This window comes from Eptesicus fuscus, chromosome 14, assembly GCF_027574615.1.
Source record: "Eptesicus fuscus isolate TK198812 chromosome 14, DD_ASM_mEF_20220401, whole genome shotgun sequence".
Lineage (NCBI taxonomy): Eukaryota > Metazoa > Chordata > Mammalia > Chiroptera > Vespertilionidae > Eptesicus > Eptesicus fuscus.
In genome coordinates this window covers 78,337,343-78,355,745 of record NC_072486.1, presented here as the reverse complement: position 1 = coordinate 78,355,745, position 18,403 = coordinate 78,337,343, and the positions used below count along the sequence as shown (strand labels likewise).

Sequence of the window (18,403 nt, the reverse complement as noted above, 5' to 3'; positions counted from 1 at the left end):
AGATTCCTCTCGTATTTTTATGGTTTCCTGTCTTATGTTTAAGTCCTTGATCCATTTTGAGTTTATTTTTGTGTATGGTGTAAGTTGGTGGTCTAGTTTCATTTTTTTGCATGTATCTGTCCAATTTTCCCAACACCATTTATTGAAGAGACTGTCTTGACTCCATTGTATGTTCATGCCTCCTTTATCAAATATTAATTGAGCATAGCGATTTGGATCGATTTCTGGGTTCTCTATTCTGTTCCATTGGTCTATATGTCTGTTCTTGTGCCAATACCAGGCAGTTTTGAGAACAGTGGCTTTGTAATATAGCTTGAAATCTGGTATTGAGATCCCTCCTACTTTATTCTTCTTTCTCAGGATTGCTGTGGCTATTCGGGGTCTTTTTTTATTCCAGATGAATTTTTGAAAAGTTCGTTCTAGGTCTGTGAAGTATGCCATTGGAATTTTAATGGGAAGTGCATTGAAAGTATAGATTGCTTTGGGTAGTATGGACATTTTGATTATGTTGATTCTACCAATCCATGAACATGGTATGTTCCTCCATCTGTTTATGTCTTCCTCTATCTGTTTTTTCAGTGTTGTATAGTTTTCCGTGTATAGGTCTTTTACCTTCTTAGTTAAGTTTATTCCTAGGTATCTTAATTTTTTTGGTGTGATGGTAAATGGGATTGCTTTTTTAGTCTCTCTTTCTGTAAGATCATTATTGGTGTATATAAATGCCATAGATTTCTTAGCGTTTATTTTGTATCCTGCTACTCTGCCAAATTAATTTATTAAGTCTAATAATTTTTTGATGGAGTCTTTAGGGTTTTCTATGTACAGTATCATGTCATCTGCAAATAAGGACAGTTTTACTTCTTCTTTTCCAATTTGGATGCCTTTTATTTCTTCTTGTTGTCTGATTGCAATGGCTAGTATTTCCAACACTATGTTGAATAGGAGTGGTGAGAGTGGGCATCCCTGTCTTGTTCCTGTTCTTAGGGGAAATGGTTTTAGTTTTTGCCCATTGAGTATGATGTTGGCTGTGGGTTTGTCATATATGGCTTTTATTATGTTGAGGTATGATCCTTCTATTCCCATCTTGCTGAGAGTTTTTATCAAGAAAGGGTGTTGGATTTTGTCAAATGCTTTTTCTGCATCAATTGATATGACTATATGGTTTTTATCTCTCAATTTGTTTATGTGATGTATGACGTTTATTGATTTGCGAATATTGTACCATCCTTGCATCCCAGGGATAAATCCTACTTGGTCATGGTGTATGAGCTTTCTGATGTACTGCTGGATTCTATTTGCTAGAATTTTGTTGAGGATTTTGGCATCTATGTTCATGAGGGATATTGGCCTGTAATTCTCTTTCATTGTGTTATCTTTATCTGGTTTTGGTATTAGGGTGATGCTGGCTTCATAGAAGGAGCTTGGGAGTGTCCCTTCTTCTTGAATTTTCTGGAATAGTCTGAGGAGGATAGGTTTTAGCTCTTCCTTGAATGTTTTGTAAAACTCCCCTGTGAACCCGTCTGGCCCTGGACTTTTGTTTGCTGGAAGTTTTTTGATGACTGCTTCAATTTCTTCCATAGTTATCAACCTATTGAGATTTTTAGTCTCTTCCTGAGTAAGTTTTGGAAGGTTGTGTTTTTCTAGGAATGTGTCCATTTCCTCCAGGTTGTCTAGTTTGTTGGAATAGAGTTGTTCATAGTATTTTTTGACAATCCTCTGTATTTCTTTGGGGTCTGTTGTTATTTCACCTCTTTCATTTCTGATTTTGTTTTTTGGGTCCTCTCTCTTTGCTTCTTGGTGAGCCTGGCTAGAGGTTCATCAATCTTGTTTATCCTTTCAAAGAACCAGCTCTTGGTTTTGTTGATCTTGTGTATTTTTTTTTTTTTTTTGGTCTCTATGCCATTCATTTCTGCTCTGATCTTTATTATTTCCTTTCTTCGGCTCACTGTGGGCTTTTCTTGTTGCTCCCTTTCTAATTCTTTGAGTTGTTGAGTTAGATGATCTATTAGCATTTTTTCTTGTTTTTTGAGATAGGCCTGTAGAGCTATACACTTCCCTCTCAGGACTGCTTTCATTGTGTCCCATAGGATTTGCAATGTTGTGTTTTCATTGTCATTCATTTCCAGGATGTTTTTAATTTCTTCTTTGATCTCATCGATAACCCAATCATTGTTTAGTAGCATGCTATTCAGTTTCCAAGTGTTTGAATTTTTAGGAATGTGTTTATTGTAGTTTATTTCTAATATTATGGCATTATGGTCTGAGAAAATGCTTGATATGATTTCAATCTTTTTGAATTTGGGGAGACTTTGCTTGTTACCAAAAATGTGGTCTATTTTTGAGAATGTCCCATGTGCACTTGAGAAGAATGTACATTCCATGGCTTTGGGGTGAAATACTCTGAAGATGTCAATTAGGTCCATCTGATCTAGTGTGTCATTTAGAATTGCTGTTCCTTTGCTGATTTTTTGTCCAGAGGATTTATCCATTGATGTCAGTGGTGTATTAAAGTCCCCTACTATGATTGTATTGATGTCGATCTCTCCCTTGATATCTTCCAAGAGATTTTTTATGTATTTGGGCGCTACTGCATTAGGTGCATAAATGTTTACCAGAGTTATATCTTCTTGCTGGATTGCTCCCTTTAGTATTATGTAGTGGCCTTCCTTATCTCTTATTATGGCCTTTACTTTGAGGTCTATTTTATCTGATATAAGTATCGCAACCCCGGCTTTTTTCTCATTCCCATTTGCCTGAAAAATGTTTTTCCATCCCTTCACTCTCAGTCTGTGTGAATCTTTTGCTCTAAGGTGGGTCTCTTGTAGACAGCAAATATATGGGTCATGTTTTCTTATCCATTCAGCTACCCTATGTCTTTTGATTGGTGCATTTAATCCATTTACGTTTAATGTTATTATTGATAAGTACCTGTTTGTTGACATATTTTTCCTTAGTGTTTATGTTTCGTCCTGCCTTTCTCTATCTTCTTTTTACAGCAGCCCCTTTAGCATTTCTTTCATTGCCGGCTTGGTAGTGATGAACTCTCTTAGCCCTTTTTTGTCTGTGAAGCTTCTGATTCCACCTTCAATTTTGAACGATAGCCTTGCTGGATATAGTATTCTTGGGTTCAGTCCCTTGTTTTGCATCACTTTGTATATTTCAGTCCATTCCTTTCTGGCCTGGTGTGTTTCTGTTGAGAAATCAGTTGATATTCTGATAGGAGATCCCTTGTAGGTAACTTTCTGTCTCTCTCTTGCAGCCTTTAAGATTCTTGCTTTGTCGTTGGTGTTCGTCAATTTAATTATGATGTGTCTTGATGTCGGTCTTTAGGGGTTCAACTTATTTGGGACTCTGAATGCTTCTTGGACTTGGATAGTTTTTTTCTTGTCAATATCAGGGAAATTTTCTGTCATTATTTCTTCCAACAGGTTTTCTAGTCCTTGCTTCTCTTCCTCTCCTTCTTTTATCCCCATTATTCGAATATTGTTTCGTTTTTTGTCGTCCCAAAGCTTCCTTAGGCTCTCCTCTTGCTTTTTAAGTCTTCTTTCCAGTTGCTGCTGAGTTTGTGTGTTTTTTCCTACCTTGTCCTCTAATTCGCTGATGCGGTCCTCAGCCTCTTCTACTCTACTCTTTAAGCCTTCCATTGTGTTCTTTATTGCAGCTATGTCGTTCTTCATCTCCTCTTGGTTTCTTTTCATGTTGGTGACGTTTTCATTCAGCTCCTTATAGTTCTCATTGAGTTGTGTGTATTTGTCATCCATCCGTTTAAACATCCTTATAACGAATACTCTGAGTTCTTTTTCTGTTAAGCTGCTAGCCTCAAGTTCATTTAACTCCCTTTCTGGTGATTCTTCCTGTTCCTTCCTTTGAGAATTTCCTTTCTGTCTCCCCATGTTTTCCTGTAATGTTTTGATTGTAGTTTCAATTGCTTTGCTACCCAGGTTCTTTTGGTGATGGTGCTGCTGATGTAATCTCTCAGTTCTCCTGGGCTTGGTAATCTAGTGTAGTTCCCTACTTGAACTATTTGGGTTCTCTTGATGTAGGCCTGCGAGTTTGAGAGGCACAACTGCAGTGTCTAGAGGTCAGCAGTCGTGGAGGGTAGTATTCCAATTTTTCTGTCTTGCACCCTAAATTGAAATAACGCTTGCCCAGTGGGGACTCACAGTGGCTCCAAGGAACCGTCTGTCGGGGTGATGTGGTTCGGGGGGCCTGCACTCTGGAAAGGCGTGACTGTGTTGCCCAGAGTTCTGTAGTTGTGGGGTGGGCAGACTCAGTTTTTAATGCTGTACCTGTGGTGGATAGGTGCTTACTCCCAGTGGCAGCTCAGAGGAGCACCCTCGGTAAGTTTGCCAGCGAGGCACACTGAAGCACTCTGAGGAGCTCTGGTAGTGTAACTGCTTAATAGATACTAAAGGTTTTTCTTTTGGGCGGTACCTATGGCCTCAGGGAGTATTCAAATCCTATAGTGTTAATCAGAGTGGTATCTGGGTGTGGCTATAATGGTTGCCTGGAGACTGGAGGGAGGGGTTATCTCTTAGGAGAAAATGGCGACTGGGGATCCGATGTGACTCAGCCCCAGACACGCTTCCACCTCTGCCCACTCTCCCCAGGTTCCACCACTCCTCCCCTTCTCCTGCACCTCAGCACGGGTAGGTGTCTGTATCCGAAAGGTCCTACGAACTAGGTTCAGTGGAGAAAGACGCAGGCCCCGGCGCGAAGTGGGACCGTGTCTTTGCAATCCGGCACTGCGCGGTCGGGCAGTTAGCTCTTCAGGGCTGCCTCTGAGCTCAGATCTCAAATCAGACTCTAAGGTCTAAAATCTACTACCTCCCGCAGTCCCGTGGACCCTTTTTCTCAAGTTCAGACACTTTGCCTGTCCTCAGGGACGCGGCTTGGCGCCATGTAGTTTTCCCCTGACCTTCTGGGTTTAGAGATCCGGCAGATTCTAATGCCCAGAACCTTGTTTTACCTTTTTCCAGGAGATCTCTGCCCTTCCCAGCTGCAAACTGTCTCACCAGCCGCTTCTCCTTCGCCAATTCGGGCTGGATTCCTCTCGTTTCAGCTGCTTCCTCTATTTCCTCCTGCGGGTGCGGGGCTGCGCAGACTGCTCACTCCCTTCCCGCCGCCATGTTCTTGATATGATTTCTATCTTCCTGAATTTGAAGAGACTTTGCCTGTGACCCAGCATATGGTCTATCTTTGAAAATGACCCAAATGCACTTGAGAAGAATGTATATTCTGTGGCTTTGGGGTGAAATGTTCTGAAGATGTCAGTTAATTCCATCTGGTCCAGTGAGTCATTTAGGATTGATGTTTCTTTGATGATTTTTTGTTTAGAGGATTTGTCCAATGGTGATAGTGGGGTATTAAAGTCTCCTACTATGATTGTATTGCTATTAATCTCTCCCTTGATATCCTCCAGGAGTGTTTTTATGTATTAGGGTGCGCCTATATTGGGTGTGTATATGTTTACCAGAATTATTTCTTCTTGTTGGATTTCTCCCTTTAGTATTATGAAGTGGCCTTCCTTATCTCTTGTTATGGCTTTCACTTTGAGGTCTATTTTGTCAGATGTAAGTATTGCTACCCCAGTTTTTTTTTTTTCCATTCCTTTGCCTGAAAGATATTTTTCCATCCCTTCACTTTCAATCTGTGTGAGTCTCTTCTTCTGAGGTGGGTCTCTTGTAGACAGCATATATATATATATATATGGGTCATGATTTTTTTATCCATTCAGCCACTCGATGTCTTTTGATTGGAGCATTTAGTCCATTTACATTTAAAGTTATTACTGAAAGGTATTTGTTTGTAGTCATATCTATTTTTTTGTCTGTATTCCTTCTTACCTGTTTATTTCTTCTTTTTACAGTATTCCCTTTAGCATTTCTTGCATTGCTGGTTTGGTGGTGAGAAACTCCCTGAGCCCTTTTCTGTCTTCGACGGACCTGATTTCCCCTTCAATTTTGATTGATAGCCTTGCTGGATATAGTATTCTTTGATTCAGTCCTAGGAATAAACTTAACTAAGGAGGAAAAAGACCTATATGCGGAAAACTACAGGACACTGAAAAAAGTGATAGAGGAAGATGTAAACAGATGGAAGAACATACCATGTTCATGGATTGGTAGGACCAACACCATTAAAATGTCTATACTACCCAAAGCAATCTATAGATTCAATGCACTCCCCATTAAAATACCAACGGCATATTTCACAGACCTTGAAAGAACTCTCCAAAAATTCATCTGGAATAAAAAAAGACCCCGAATCGCCACAGCAATCCTGAGATAGAAGAATAAAGTAGGAGGGACCTCAATACCAGATTTCAAGCTGTATTACAAAGCCACTGTTCTCAAAACAGCATGGTACTGGCACAATAACAGACATATAGATCAATGAAATAGAATAGAGAATCCTGATATTGACCCAAACCACTATGCTCAATTAATATTCAACAAAGTAGGCATGAACATACAATGGAATAAAGACAATATCTTCAATAAATGGTGTTGAGAAAATTGGACAGATACATGCAAAAAAATGAAGCTAGATCACCAACTTACACCATACACAAAAATAAACTCAAAATGGATACAGGACTTAAACATAAGATGGGAAACCATAAAAATACTAGAAGAATCCACAGGCAGCAAAATCTCAGACATATGCCAAAAGAACTTGTTCACCGCTACTGCCCCTAGGGCAATGGAAGCTAAAGAGAAAATTAACAAATGGGACTACATCAAAATAAAAAGCTTTTTTACAGAAAAAGAAACTATCAACAAAACAGCAAGAAAGCCCACTGCATGGGAGAACATAATTGCAAATGGTATCACTGATAAAGGTTTAATCTCCGACATCTACAGGCAGCTTATACAACTTAATAAAAGGAAGATAAATGATCCAATGAAAAAATGGGCAACGTACCTAAATAGAATCTTTTCAAAAGAAGACAGAAGGAAGGCCAAGAGACACATGAAAACATGCTCAAAGTCACTAATTATCCAAGAGATGCAAATCAAAAAAACAATGTGGTACCATCTCACACCTGTCAGAATGGCTATCATCAACAAATCAACAAAAGACAAGCGTTGGCAAGGATGCGGAGAAAAAGGAACCCTCGTGCACTGCTGGTGGGAATGCAGACTGGTGCAGCCACTGTGGAGAACAGTATGGAGTTTCCTCAAAAAACTAAAAATGGAACTCCCATTTGACTCAGTAATCCCACTCCTGGGAATATGTCTGAAGAAACTAGAAACACCAATCAGAAATGATATATGCACCCCTATGTTCATAGCAGCACAATTTACAGTAGCTAAGATTTGGAAACAACCTAGGTGCCCGTCAGCAGATGACTGGATCAGAACTGTGATACATCTACACAATGGAATACTATGCTGCCATAAAAAAGAAGGAATTCTCATCATTTGAAGCAACCTGGATGGAATTGGAGAACATAATGCTAAGTGAAATAAGCCAGTCAATGAAAGAAAAATACCACATGATCTCCCTCATTTATGAATACTAAAGAACATTATAAACTGATGAACAAAAAGATAGATACAGAGACAGTAAAGCATCAAACAGACTGTCAAATTACAGGGGGAAGGTTAGGGAGAGGTGGGGGAGATAAGAGATCAACCGAAGGACTTGTATGCATGCATACAAGCATAACCAAAGAACACAAAACTCTGGGGGGTGAGGGCATGTATGGGTGTGGGGTGGGGAGGACAATGGTAAGATATGTACACATATAATACCTAAATTAAAAAAAGTGAAAAGAAAATAAAGAACATACCTAAGTTGATAAGTTTGTCATCTGTGGACAAAGCCCTAGGTATAGTTATAATATGAGAAGTTGATTCTTTAGGATGTTATTTTTCTCCTGTATTTTATGAGGCATGGGCACGCTTCACAGCCACCTGGAAGACTTGTTAAAATCAGTTTCTCATTCAGGAGGTGTGGGATGAGACCAAGCCTCTGCGTTTCTAACTAGTTCCCGGGCATTGATGCTGTTCAGGGACCACACTTGGAGAGCAGCTGCACTGGAGCCAATATCCCGTGTGTGAAAAGGAAAAAGGGAAAGTCACTTCATAATCTTCCAGACATTTCCCAGTGTTACCAGCTGCTGCCAGGACTCTAAAGACCCTTCTCTCCTCCAGGAATCTGGAGGGAAAGCTGACACACTAAAGTCTAGGATGGCCTAGTAAAGGGGAGTGGAAACCACAGCAGGGACCAGAGGCCAAAGTTAGGGGTCTTTATCCTTCTGTCTGGATGGAAGGGAGCCATATGGGGCCACCTGACAACCAAAGATATGAGGCCAAAAGAGTCAGACAGCAGATTCCCTCCCTGTGCCGCCCCCTACATCCCCCCCCCACCACACACACAGACACACACACACACACACACACACACACACACACACACACACCCTAAAGAGAACTTCCAGGTCTGCCTAGAGAATGAAACAAAACAAAATGCAGGTCAGGTCTGATCTCCACTGGCTAAAAGGGAGGGAAGATAGTCTGTTTCCTCTGCTTCAGAAAGAAGGAATAATATTAGGAAGTGGTCATAACTGGCCCAAGGGAGAGAGGACAGTCTGTTTCCTGTGTTTCCATAGAAAAACATATTAGTATGAAGTGCACACGATAGGCCAAAATTGAGACAGGGCAGTTTGTTTCCTTTTTTTGAAAAATAAAAAATAATAGTAGGGAATGGTCTCCCATCCTGAAAGAGACCAGCCCCTTTCCTTTTGGAGAAGGAGTTAATTGATGAAGTGTCACCCAGGGTCTCTCCCTCCTGGGTGTGGGGAGATAAGCTCTTCCTCTTCTAAAGGACAACAGTCAGCTTGGTGCAGTACTGCTCAGGGCTGCCTGTGGGACCCTCCCTGTGACTACCCAAATCTCCACCGTGGAAGCTAAAGGCCACAGAATGCTTTATACACATTGTCATTGTGGAAACCAGCTAGAGAAGTGAAGTTCAAGTTTATATGGAATGGGGTGAAACAGAGAGAGGGCAGTGACACATGATTGAGAACATAAAGCAAGAGGAAGTGAGCTCAGGTAGTTCCCCAAAAGAAGAGAGATATTTGGGACTCTCTATGCTGTGGAACTGTCCCTCGAACCAAATGTCCCAAATCTCCACAGGGTAGGGTGACACATATTTATTGAGTGCCTCCTGTACACCAGGAATGTAGTCCAAAATGCTGAGCAAGGAGGAGCCCCCTGGCACCCACTATGGTGGCAACATATTTTAGCCCACTGAGACAGCAAATGATCCTTTATAATAAAAGCTTAATATGCAAATTGCCCCTTGACTGGGAATTTGACCGGGAGTTCAAATGGGAGTTGGACTTGGGGGTGGGGCTGGCCCACCAACCACCCGAGGCCCCTCCTCCCCTCGGCCAGCCCTGCCCTGATCTCCCCCCTCCCTGCCCCTCACAACCCCAATCAGGGGCAAGTCCAGCTGTCCAACCACAGGGAGGCCCCGGCTGGTGGCGGCAGGCAGGCAGCCAGGGGAAGGGAGGCCCCAGCTGGCAGCCAGCACCCGCTAGAGACCCTACAGGTGCACGAATATCATGCACTGGGCCTCTAGTCAAAGTATAAGTAATATATTAATACATTGCTGTGGGAATACTCAGAATGAAATTGGTGTACATTTTATTGATGTCTTGAATGAGATAGAAATGTTTCTATAATAAAGGACAGATACAAGGTGAATTCTCACATGGATTATTTGGCTGCTCTGAATCCTCTGTTGTAAACAGGCACCATGGATTTTCCCCACTGTGTTCTCTGCATCATAGGGAAGGGCCTGTAGGCACTCCTATCACCCCTTCTCGCACAGGTTCCAGTTCGGGTTTGCCCCTGGGGTCTTCAGCTGGTACTCCATCATGAGAGGTTTAGGCCAAATATGGATTAAAATTCTTACCTGACATGTTCAAAGATTTAAAAATATCTTTACCACCAACTTGAAATTTCCCCCCTGAGTTTACAACATTTCTTCATAGATTCGGGAATTCTTTTATACATACAACTAGAGGCCCGGTGCACGAAATTCGTGCACGGAGGGGGGTTGTCCCTCAGCCCAGCCTGTACCCTCTCCAATATGGGACCCCTCAAGGGATGTCCGACTGCCCGGTGGGATCGGGCCTAAATGGGCAGTCGGACATCCCTCTCATAATCTAGGACTGCTGGCTCCCAACTGCTTGCCTGCCTGCCTTCCTGATTGCCCCTAATCGCTTCTGCCTGCCAGCCTGATCACCCCCTAACCACTCTGCTGCCAGTCTGTTTGCCCACAACTTCCCTCCTCTGCTGGCCTGGTCACCCCTAACTGCCCTCTCCTGCAGGGTGGATCACCTCCACCTGCCCTCCCTTGCAGGCCGGGTGCCTCCCAACTGCCCTCTCCTGCTGGCCATCTTGTGGTGGCCATCTTGTGTCCACGTGGGGGCAGGATCTTTGACCACATAGGGGCAGCTATATTGTGTGTTGCAGTGATGATCAATCTGTATATTACTCTTTTATTAGATAGGATAGAGGCCTGGTACAGGGGTGGGGGCCAGCTGGTTTGCCCTGAAGGGTGTCCCGGATCAGGTGGGGGTTCCCTTGGGGCATGAGGCGGCCTTAGCGAGGGGCCTGTGGTAGTTTGCAGGCTGGCCACGACCCCTGGCAACCCAAGCAGAGGCCCTGGTATCTAGAATTTATTTTCCTTCTACAATTGAAACCTTGTAGCCTGGAGTGGAGCCATGCCTGGGGCTCCCTCTGAGGCTGGCAGCCATTTCTGTTGGGGTTATAATTGAAATTTTGTTGCCTTAAGCCGGTGGGCCCGGCCAGGGTGTGCGGAAATCTTTGCTTCCCCTGTTGCCGGCGACAACCCTGGCCTGCTCTCTCAAGCTCCATTCTGCCGCCATTAGTTTGAATTTGTTTACCTTCTATAATTCAAACTTTGTAGCTTGAGTGGAGGCTTAGGAATGGCAAGGGCAGGTGGAAAGCTTGGCTTCTTCTATTACCTAGGAAACCTTGCTCTCTGTGGCTGTAGCTATTTTGGTTTGGGTTAATAGGCATGCTCGCTCTGATTGGATGGTGGGTGTGTCGGAGGTATGGTCAATTTGCATATTTGTCTATTATTTGGTAGGATACTCTCTGGGCAGTGTCTTATATCTCACTTTTCTTATAGCTCTAAAGAAATCTACTTGGGGAAAGGTTTGCAGATGGGGGGTGCACTGAGAAAAGAGCAGGGAGAGGAGGAACCATAATTGACACTTCCAGGAACCCCAGATTCACCCCAAATGCTCACTATGAGATGCCACACTTCCTGTGGGAGTCCCAAGTGGATAACATCAGATGGAGGAACTGAATAAAAATAAGAGGGAGAAGAGGAATCTGTAATGAAACAAATTTCTTGAGTAATCTTTTTGGGAGGAAAGGAGAGGAATTTCAACTCGGGTGCTGCTCCCATATGGTCACCTGAACACAGCTGCATTCCTGGGCACTTGGAACTCCTTAGACAATTGAGACTAAAAGTATTTTTAAAATCTAAGGACATTCTTTAATCTTCTTCCTGTTTGCCATACACAATAATAAACTCAAAATGGATAAAAGACTTAAATGTAAGGCAAAAAACCAGAAAAATCTTAGAGAAGAATATAGGCAGTAAAATCTCAGACATTTCCTGTAGCAATATGTTATGGATACATCTCCTAGGATAAAGGAAATTAGGGAGAAAATAAACAAATGTGACTACATAAAAATAAAAAGCTTCTGCACAGCAAAATAAACCACCATCAAAATGAAAAGGAAACCACTGTATGGGAGAACATATTTGCCAGTGATGCACCTGATAAGGGGGTAATATTTAACATATATAATGTACTCATACAACTCAACAAAAGGAAGACAAATTAAAAAATCGGCAGTAGACTTGAAGAGACATTTCTTCAAAGAGGACATACAAATGGACAAGAGACACATGAAAATGCTCAAAGTTACTAGTCATCAGAGAAATGCAAATTAAAACCACACTTGTCAGAATAGCTATCATAAAAAAATTAACAAACAGCAAGTGTTGGCAAGGATGTGGAGAAAAGGGAACACTAGCTCACTTCTGGTAGGGATGCAGATTCGTGCAGCCTCTATGGAAAACAGTATGGGATTTCTTAAGAAAATTAAAACTGGAACTTCCTTTTTCCCACCGATCCCACTTTTGGGAATATACCCTAAAAACCCCAAAACACCAATCAGAAAAAATGTATGCATCCCTATGTTCAGAGAAGTGTTATTTACAATAGCTAAGACATGGAAACAGCCTAAGTCCCCAATCAGTAGATGAGTGGATAAAAATGCTGTGGGACATTTACACTGTGGCAGTCTATACAGCTGTAAAAAGGAGGGATCTCTTACCCTTTGGGACAGCATGGATAGACCTAGAAAATACTATGCTAAGTGAAATAAGCCAAACCGAGAAAGACAAATATCATATAATATCACTTATTTGTGGAATCTAATGAACAAAATGAATTGACCAACAAAATAAGACCTGAAACATGGAGGCATGGAACAAACTGACATACCTTGATGTGGGCTTGGGGGATGAAAAGAGATAAACCAAAGAACTCATATACTTATATTTATAGCCATGGACACAGACAATAGGGTAGTGAAGACATGGGTGGGTAGGGGAGAAAGGGGGGGAAATGGGAGATATCTGTAATACTATCAAAAATAAAAATATATTAAAATAAATAAATACATAAAACTGTGTGCGTATAATCAAAAGGGAGACATAATAATGTAATAAGTGCACTTTAGGCCTTTGCAAAGTTGATAATATTCCGTTTTATGTGCCTTTAAAACTCTTCTGAAGCCACAGGATTCCTGTGGAAGGAAGTTTTAGTTGCTGCTCAGCTGCAGGTTCCTTTCTTGCCAGGCTACCTGCATGTTGAGACCTGCACTGTGGGTCCTGCCTGGCCTGAGTTGGAGCCTGGCAAGTAGCAGCAGAACAGGACTGAATTCTCTCCTGTTAGCACCTCACAAGGCGAAGCCAAAGAGAGACAAATTGAAAAATGGGCTGAATACATTGTCTCTGGTCAAAGGACTTAGATGATGAGCTGGTCCTCAATCCAAAGGTGTTCAAGTTTCTGCAGGAAACCCTCCATCCCACCCCAAAGCCTTCAGAATATCTCCCCTGGGGCTTATGTGATTAATTGTTTTGTGTGTAGAAATCAACACTCTTATGACTGATGCCAGATGTGTGAGTGTGTCTGCGTGTAGTTAGCGGGCATAATTGGTGTCATTGTTGAAAGGACAGAATTAAAGACATGGGATCTCAGGAGCTTTACAGCTTATTTATTGTTGTTATTTTATTACATTCAGTAGCAATCATAGTATTTTAAAGAAGAAAATGAGTTTTCAGGAACATAAGTCAGCTTTAGACAGTTTCAAACAGGAGAAATTTTATGTTTACAGCTTTCAAAAGGTGTTGGTATAATATGTCTAAACAAATAGTAACTTAAAATAATTTGGCTCATTAGCAAACTGAGCGATGTTAAGATTTAATACTTTGCAGAATCTCAGATATTTACTCGTGTCAGGCACTGCATTACACAGAGGAGGCCCTGTGATTCACCATTGTATTCCATTGATGAATAATTACTGATCCATCGATGTCATCTAGGAGTCTTGCATTCTGCAACAATGGTCTTTCTGGGAATTATCAATAATTTTCCGAGGATAATGGACAATATGCTACAGAACAAATTGCACATACTACAGAATAAGCAGTAAAACAATTGCATATTCTGAGCAATACACAAAATATCAGAATTAGAAATCTGACAAACAACCAAATAAAATTTAGGCCTCTTTTCAGGCAATTTTCCTTGGCCATCGTTGTGCGAGGTCTCTGAATTCCCATGTCCTTTTTAAGACTCCCTTTGAAATCCTTTAATCTTTCCTCTGACCGCACAGGTCCACATTCTGACCCTGTCACTAGGCTGTAAAGCTCATTGGTAAAGTGGTCACCTTTTTTCTCCATCATCAGGCCCTCAATCAAGTCCATTAGCTCCTTCACTTGGTTATCCCTATCACTCCCTTTGGCTCGGTTATTAAAGCCACATGCTCACCCCCCACACGCTGCCACCAGCTTGCCTAGAGCTTTATTTTCTGAGTTGTAGATGTAATACATCAAGGATTCTCCACCAAGGTCTTCCTTGTGGGTGAAGAGGATAATTGTGTGTCTCATGGCATCCTCTCCAAAGATCTCCTTGACCCTCTGTGCGGCCTGCTGGTCCTGGGTGGTGAATCGGCCCCACTGCGTCACCAGGAGTAGCACATGGGGTCCTGGGGCCAACAGCAGGTAGCACCTGTGCACCTCTGTGTACAGGAGATCAGAGTGGTCCTTCCCAGAAAACATATCTGGCATGTCAATAATGACCATCTCTCTCTCACCCCAGCTTCCTCGACTTTCATTGCAGGTCTTAGTGCAGGTCTGGGCGCACAGCTGGGACACAAAGGCTCGCTTCCCCAGGATGCCGTTCCCTGTGGCACTTTTACCGGTTCCTGTTTTGCCGACCAGGATGATTCTCAGCTCTGATCCTCTGCTGGGTTGGTCCTGTTGAGAGCAAGTTTACTGTGTTATTATTGTACTGATCATGCCAATGGAATATTTTTAATGATCATGAGTTAGTCTCACATTATAAGAAAATATACTCTCGCATATATTGCATTTGTGAAATAGAAGCTAACTAACTCCTTATCAAATAAAATAAATTAATCATGGAAATATTTGTTTTTATTTTTATAAGTTTAATTTATTTTTTTTCCATCGTCATTTATCCCCTCTATGGGTTTCTCTAGGATTATAGCATATTGCCATGTTGGATCCTAGACAAATATACTTGAGGAGCGGTGTAAAGATGCATTTAGAAACACATTTCATCATGCAAGACTTGCCTGAGTCACTCAGTTCTGGCCCCTCTGAAAGACTAACTTTTTGAGGATCAGAGAAGTGGTGCCAAACTGTGGGTCCAACCTCCATGGGGGTTAAGTACCTTGACTCTGTTCCAAAGCCAGAGAAAGCTCTGCTGATCTCTGCTGGGCAGAGGTGTGGTCATGACCATCACTGAAATGGCTGGACCAGGGAAAATAGAGGATGAGCAGTGTAAAATGATTCTCTAATGCAGGAGTGGGGAACCTTTTTTCTGCCCAGTGCCATTTGGATATTTAAGCATCATTATCAGACCATATAAAATTTCCAACTTAAAAATTAGCATGCTATATTTGGTCAAACATTTAATTAACTCACCCCTAATGCCTTTGCAGGGCCAGACCAAATGATTTTGAGGTCCTTATATGGCCCACCCCTGTTCTAATGAATAATCAGCTCATCTACACTAATAAAAGAGAAAGATGCAAATTGACCCTACCTTTGCAAAGGCCACCAGCCAATCAGGAGTGGGCATGCAAATTAACCCAACAAAGATGGTGGGTTAATTTGCATACTCAGGTGCAGAGTGACTTGTGTCGTCACCATGGCAACAATGCAGGCATTCTGCACCACCCAGCCACTCAGGGCCTCTGGATAGCATGGGAAGGTAGAAAGGTGGCTCTGGAGCAAAGGCAGAAAGGCGGCTCCAGGCTGAGTAAAGGCTATGCCAGCAGCCAAAGGAAGGAAGCCCATTTTTGCATGAATCTTGCATCGGGCCTCTAGTAGCTTATATTCTGCTTAAAGAGGACAGCATAATTTTTACATAATGTAGGCACAGAATATGGCAGGCACACACGCCGGAAGTCACTTTCTTATCCGAGTAGCTGCATTCATTTTGGTCCATTGCGGCTCCTGAGGGACAGAGAGATAGGAGACCAATAAAACAGCATCAACAACCTGTTATTTTTAGTTCTGAATCATGAAAGATCTTTATATTCCTAGAGCAGGTTCTACAGCCATGTCTCATTTGTTTACACGAAGCTGACAAGGTGAATGGAAAGAGAATTACTCAGTATTTTGTAGAGAAATCAGGTCATTTGTCTGAAGTCACCCAGAGAGTATCTTGTTTGAATCTGGCAGCATATCCAAAGGGACAAGGCACAGAAAACGTAGGCTACACATTAATGCCCAAACTTTTCCCAGTGCGCACAATTTATTGGCTTTGTGCTAAGGAACCCCTCTTTGCCAGTAATGTGTAAACTAAGTTACATGAAGTAAATGGCTTCCCTTCAACCAAAGGCAGTCATTCTAAACCATTTCACTTAAAATAGGATGAATTCATTGTTAAAATGTTTTTTTTTTTTTGAGCACAGCCTGGGAACTGCAGAACTTTTCCCAAATGTGGGCTTACCTGACTGACTGATAAAAGACACGGATGGCTCCCCGTTCAAACTTGTGCATTGGCAGTTCAGCTCCAAGAGTAAAAGAAAACAAAACAAAAACCTGCTTCTGTCTTCTTCTCTGTCATCTCTGCGGAGCTTCCTCACTGCAGAAGAGCCCCGCCTGAGTCTGTCTGAAATTCTCACGCCACAGAAGCAGAATGAACAGTTCAAATGGGAAATGTAAGCAGGAGTTATTTGCTATCATGTGGCCCAACTGTCATTTCTTGTCAATAGAGAAAACAATCTTAACTGGAAAGAAAGGCAGGGACCCCAGTGAAGTTGGTCCATTCAATTCCTTGCCACTGGGGCTGTGTCCTCACACTCACAAGCCTCCTAAATGCGAAGGCGCCTGAGAAAGAATTCAACCTCATTCACACCTGGTAGCAGTATCTGTTGTAAAGGCAGCCACGTGGGGGAGGAGAGAGAGCATGGGTCAGGGGACACCTCTGTGAGGGGACAGTACAGAGGGAGATGGGGACAGAAGGGGAAGCCTGAGAAAAGCTGTGTTGTTAGAGTCAGATGGAGAGTAACAGACACAAACCACCCAGCACTGTGAGCTCACTCACTGGTGGCGTCCCTGGCACCCCTGCTTTTCTTTCCCATCCAGCTCTGTCATTTCAGGGAACACCTGTCGGGGACAACGATGTACGTAGTGTCTCCAATAATAATGTGCAGTGTCTGCATTCAGGATGATCAATTCACAGAGACAAGTTAAAATTCTTCAAATGCTCTCTTTCCTTGTTTACGTGACAATCATCAAAGCAGGGGAGACTGCCTTTGAATCCCCAGACTAGTAGTGAGGCGTGTTGCTCTCTGTCCCCAGCCATCCATGAGGTATAATCACGGGGCTCTAACCTCACTATCAGGGGGCCTGGGACATGCAGGGGAACGGTAGGTGAACACCACTTTTGTTACACACTGTTATCACCTTGTTTTGAATTCTTCCTTGGCTCTTCACTGGGAAGCCTCTTAAGTGTGCTTAAAGTACAAAACAATATGGCCAACTCCTGATTAATGTCAGTTCTCTATTTCTAAAAATACAACCATCTGTGTCAAAGTACTAACAGGGAGCTATTTCCTAACTTTAATATGTAAAACAAAAATAATGCAATATACATCAAACCCAAAGCTCATCAATTTCTTACATCATATATAAAATTCACGAAGCACCCATTCAATTTTGCTTTAAATACAAGATATTTAAAACAATGCTTTTCTGAATACCAAAAAAATACTTTTGGTTTATAAAAAAAATCCTGTTCGGATGGCTAGTATCAAAAATTCATGTTGCTACAGCATGGAGACTACAGTTAAATACTGTGGTGTGTACTTGAAATTTGCTAAGACAGCAGGTCTTAAGGGTTCTCACTCATACAAATAAGATAATTATGTGAGTTGATGGGAGTGTCAATTAACCTGATGATGATAATTATAAAATATATGTACATCAAATCATTGCATTATGCACTCTAAATAAATAATTTTGTTTGCCAATTATACCTCAATAGAGCTGGAGGGAAAATAAAAAGACAGCAAGTAAGGCTGGGGAGCAACCAAAACATTGCTAATGACTATAAAATATTAGACCATTTTGGGACAATGTCTGGCAGTTTCTATGCCCTTTATTAGAATACTAGAAGCCCAATGCATGAAATTCGTGCAAGAGTAGGCTTTCCTTCCCCCTGTGCCAGCACCGGCATCCCTCTGGCACCTGGGACTCAGGCTTCACTCACAGCCCTGTCTATGTCTGGAGGACATCTGGTCTAATTAGCATATTATGCTTTTATTATTATAGATTAGGTCTTTCTCCATGTAGAGTACACATTTCTTGCCAAGTTTATTCCTGAGAATCTAACTTTTTGTGTTGCCATTCCAAATCAGAATTTTTCCTTGAAAAAAGACTTTTTTAAAGAGTTTTCATTTTGTATTAAGGAATAAAATTTTTTTAATACATTAATTTTAAAACCATCCAATTTACTTATTTTAGCATTTCTAAAAAATAATGTTTTATTTCCTTTTGATTATCTTGGAAATTTAAG

General features: G+C 41.8%; 1 protein-coding gene across 1 annotated transcript; it reads right to left on the bottom strand.

Moving 5' to 3' along the window:
• Window positions 1–13,663: 13,663 nt before the first annotated feature.
• On the bottom strand, window positions 13,664–15,826 carry GIMAP2 (GTPase, IMAP family member 2). The gene is given in 3 exon segments (XM_054726518.1): window positions 13,664–13,785; window positions 13,788–14,607; window positions 15,791–15,826. Coding segments are annotated over 3 exon segments (978 nt in total).
• Between the last annotated feature and the right edge of the window lie 2,577 nt (window positions 15,827–18,403).